This window comes from Polyodon spathula, chromosome 34 (assembly GCF_017654505.1).
Source record: "Polyodon spathula isolate WHYD16114869_AA chromosome 34, ASM1765450v1, whole genome shotgun sequence".
In the NCBI taxonomy this organism is placed as follows: Eukaryota; Metazoa; Chordata; class Actinopteri; order Acipenseriformes; family Polyodontidae; genus Polyodon; species Polyodon spathula.
The window spans coordinates 524352-527217 of record NC_054567.1 but is presented as its reverse complement, the minus strand read 5'-3'; the positions used below and the strand labels follow the sequence as shown (position 1 = coordinate 527217).

Genomic DNA, 2866 nt, shown 5'->3' with positions numbered 1-2866 from the left:
TTGTTTCCATTTCTTTCTTTTTTTTTTCCTTTTCCCCCTATTTACTACAGTGACCCCCATTATCAATGCTGTCCTCTTCATTTACCGGGGCTCCAGGCTCATTGTTCTCCCTTTCCTGCTGCGGCTCTTCTTCCTGTGCTCCCTGATCCCTTTCAGCCCCATCCTGCTAACCCTGTCTCACCTTCTCTCATCGGGCAATTTTTTCTCTGATGCCCCTGGACTCCGCACTTGAAGCAGCGCATGGTGTCAGTGCTTGCAAAGACCACACAGCTGCTTCCTTCTACTGTGAAAGTCCAGGCGACATTTATTTCAAAACCGGGGTTGTTTAATAAAATATACACTTGTCTTGCCACGAGCAGAAGTCCGTGAAGGCGCTCATGCTGGTGGTGCTGGTGTTTGCCGTCTGCTGGTTCCCCCTCAACTGCTTCTTGGTCCTCTCCTCCAGCAAGGTCATAAGTGTCAACAACACCCTCTACTCTGCCTTCCACTGGCTTGCCATGAGCAGCACCTGCTACAACCCTTTCATCTACTGCTGGCTCAACAACAAGTTCCGCACCGGGTTCAAGTCCCTGCTCCAGATCTGCGCCTGGGAGAGGGACCCTGGCCAGGTCGCCCTTCCCGTTGTGTCCCTGGAAGAAGGGAGAAGGATGGCATGGCCCGAGGCTGAAGGAAGGAGGATGTCTAACGTGGATCTGGGCAGACCTCACCCATCCACCTCCAGAATGATGTCCGAGGTCCACGGTTTGGGCATCGAAATGGTTATGATTAACAATGCATTCTAAGGGAGGGCGAATCTTGTGCGGGCGTTTCTCGTGTTCGTCGACTATGGAAATCTCCACTGCGCAACCCAGGACATTAAATATATAAAGTTCTGCTGTTGTGAATCAATGTATGCTGTAGTAAGTAAAGCCCTTATGGGAAAAATGCCACTAGAGATCCTCATTATAATCCCAGTGTATTACCCTAGCTGATATAGTAGGCACCTACTGTATACACAGCAATGGCCAAAAGATTTGCATCACCTAGAATTTTAGGACTGAGACACTGATATACTGGAATCTTAATATGAACATAATTTTAGGAACTTGATTGAACATCATGCAATCAAAGAAACTACAAAGTGATATCGCAAAAAAGTCTAGCAGAAGCCATTATAGTAGTTCAGTACTTCATGTTAGATTTTCAAATATCACATTTTTCAATTTGTGTCAGTTTTTCGTTAAATATACACAACACCAATTTTATTTACTTTATATAGCATCAGCCACAAACAAGCATCCCAGTGCGCCCAATAAACACAACAAATTGAATAAAAAAGAGCTTTTCAATGATAGATAATAAAAGGCCGACATTTTGGGTGTGCTAACCATGGGACAGTTAGTCCACGAAAGAGTGGAGGGGGTCGAACTACCTCAAAACCCCTTTCAACAACACATGCTAAATAACCATTCTGAAACTGAACGTTTTTAAATGCATACATGACTGTATTTACAACTCTATCAAAAATTCAGATTTTCAACAAAAAAAAAAAGATAATTTGATATCGTCTGTGGTAGTAACGGGTGTTGTTTGCAGGGTAGAGGTTATGATTTCTATTACATTTTCATGCAAAATGCAGTTTCCAAAGTTATACAGTAGGGGAGACCGGGGACAGTTGTAATCGTTTTTACATTTTGCTTCATTACTCAGAAACCATATGAGCTGGTTTTGCCATTTTTTTTATACAAACAACTTACATCTGACTGTTACAAATTCCCACTGTTTTTATGTTTGTAGAGCTAATATAAAGAGCACAATATTTCTTAAAATGAAAAGAGTTCGGTGTTACAATTGACCCCATGACCGGGGGCAGTTGTAACAGTGGTCGGGGTCAAATGTAACACTTTGTAAAGATTAACAAATAAATAACAACACCACGTTTTGATATAGATAATAGATATATCATATATATGCCAAGCATAATATAAATAGGCGGGGGGGTGTATGGCATATAGAGATATTATATAATATATAATGATATATATCTATATAAAACAAAAAAATTTTATTTTCAGGGGGAAAAACTCAAACAATGTCCAGCAATGTTTTGTAATTTGGAGGCTGTATATACACACGCAATTACTATCATTCTTATTTAAGACATCTCTTTACTGTTAAAATAGTTTCAAACCCACTTTCCGCTATTTAATAGGAATAAATGAAATGGGCCATGAACACAGAAGATAGGCTACTGCCAGTTTTCTCAACACTTATGTTGTCGATATTAACTATTTACAGCATTGTCATGCAATGCACAATTTATGATTCTGCTTATGGGGAACTGGAAGCTTGTTAACGAATCTGGAATGGGTATAAAAGATTCAGGATGACAGCTGCCTGAGAGACACGGCTGTTCTTGTGTTTAAAGGGTAGGACAAAATGTGACTACTGTTTGTGTTTGTTGTGTATAAACAGACTCATGTTCTTTAGTTTTAAAGGGAGGATTGGAGGAAGTACCTCAGCTGAAACAGAGTAACTGCCTTGTAGTCCAGCGTTCCAGACGTTTTTGCCGGCGTTGATGTTGCTGAGCTTCACTTGTATCGGTGCGCTAGGATTTCTGAAAAGGATGTTGTTTGATTATGTGGATTTGTGATGAAGTAGAAAACTAATGTGTGAACCTTGTCTGGGTAGAAAGATAAATGTTGTAAACATTACAGCTCTGCATAGTCTCTCTCTTTGTGTGCTTCATTGATTTATTGTATTTTACTTAGAAGAAAGGAGACACAGTCTTAAAATTGCCCTCCTTTCTTTGTGTATTACTGAAAGACCATGGTGTGTTCATGTTTTAACTGTATGGCTTGCTTGGCAATTTAATTATCATAAGACT

The 2866-nt window shown here is 40.2% G+C and overlaps 1 protein-coding gene across 1 annotated transcript; it reads left to right on the top strand.

Annotated features, from left to right (window-relative positions):
* Positions 1–359: 359 nt before the first annotated feature.
* LOC121303641 (probable G-protein coupled receptor 83) lies at positions 360–2613 on the top strand. The gene is made up of 2 exons (XM_041234445.1): positions 360–759; positions 2478–2613. The coding sequence occupies exons 1-2, from the start codon at positions 378–380 to the stop codon at positions 2513–2515; spliced, it is 420 nt and encodes a 139-aa protein (XP_041090379.1). The 5' UTR covers positions 360–377; the 3' UTR covers positions 2516–2613.
* The last annotated feature ends 253 nt before the right edge of the window (positions 2614–2866 follow it).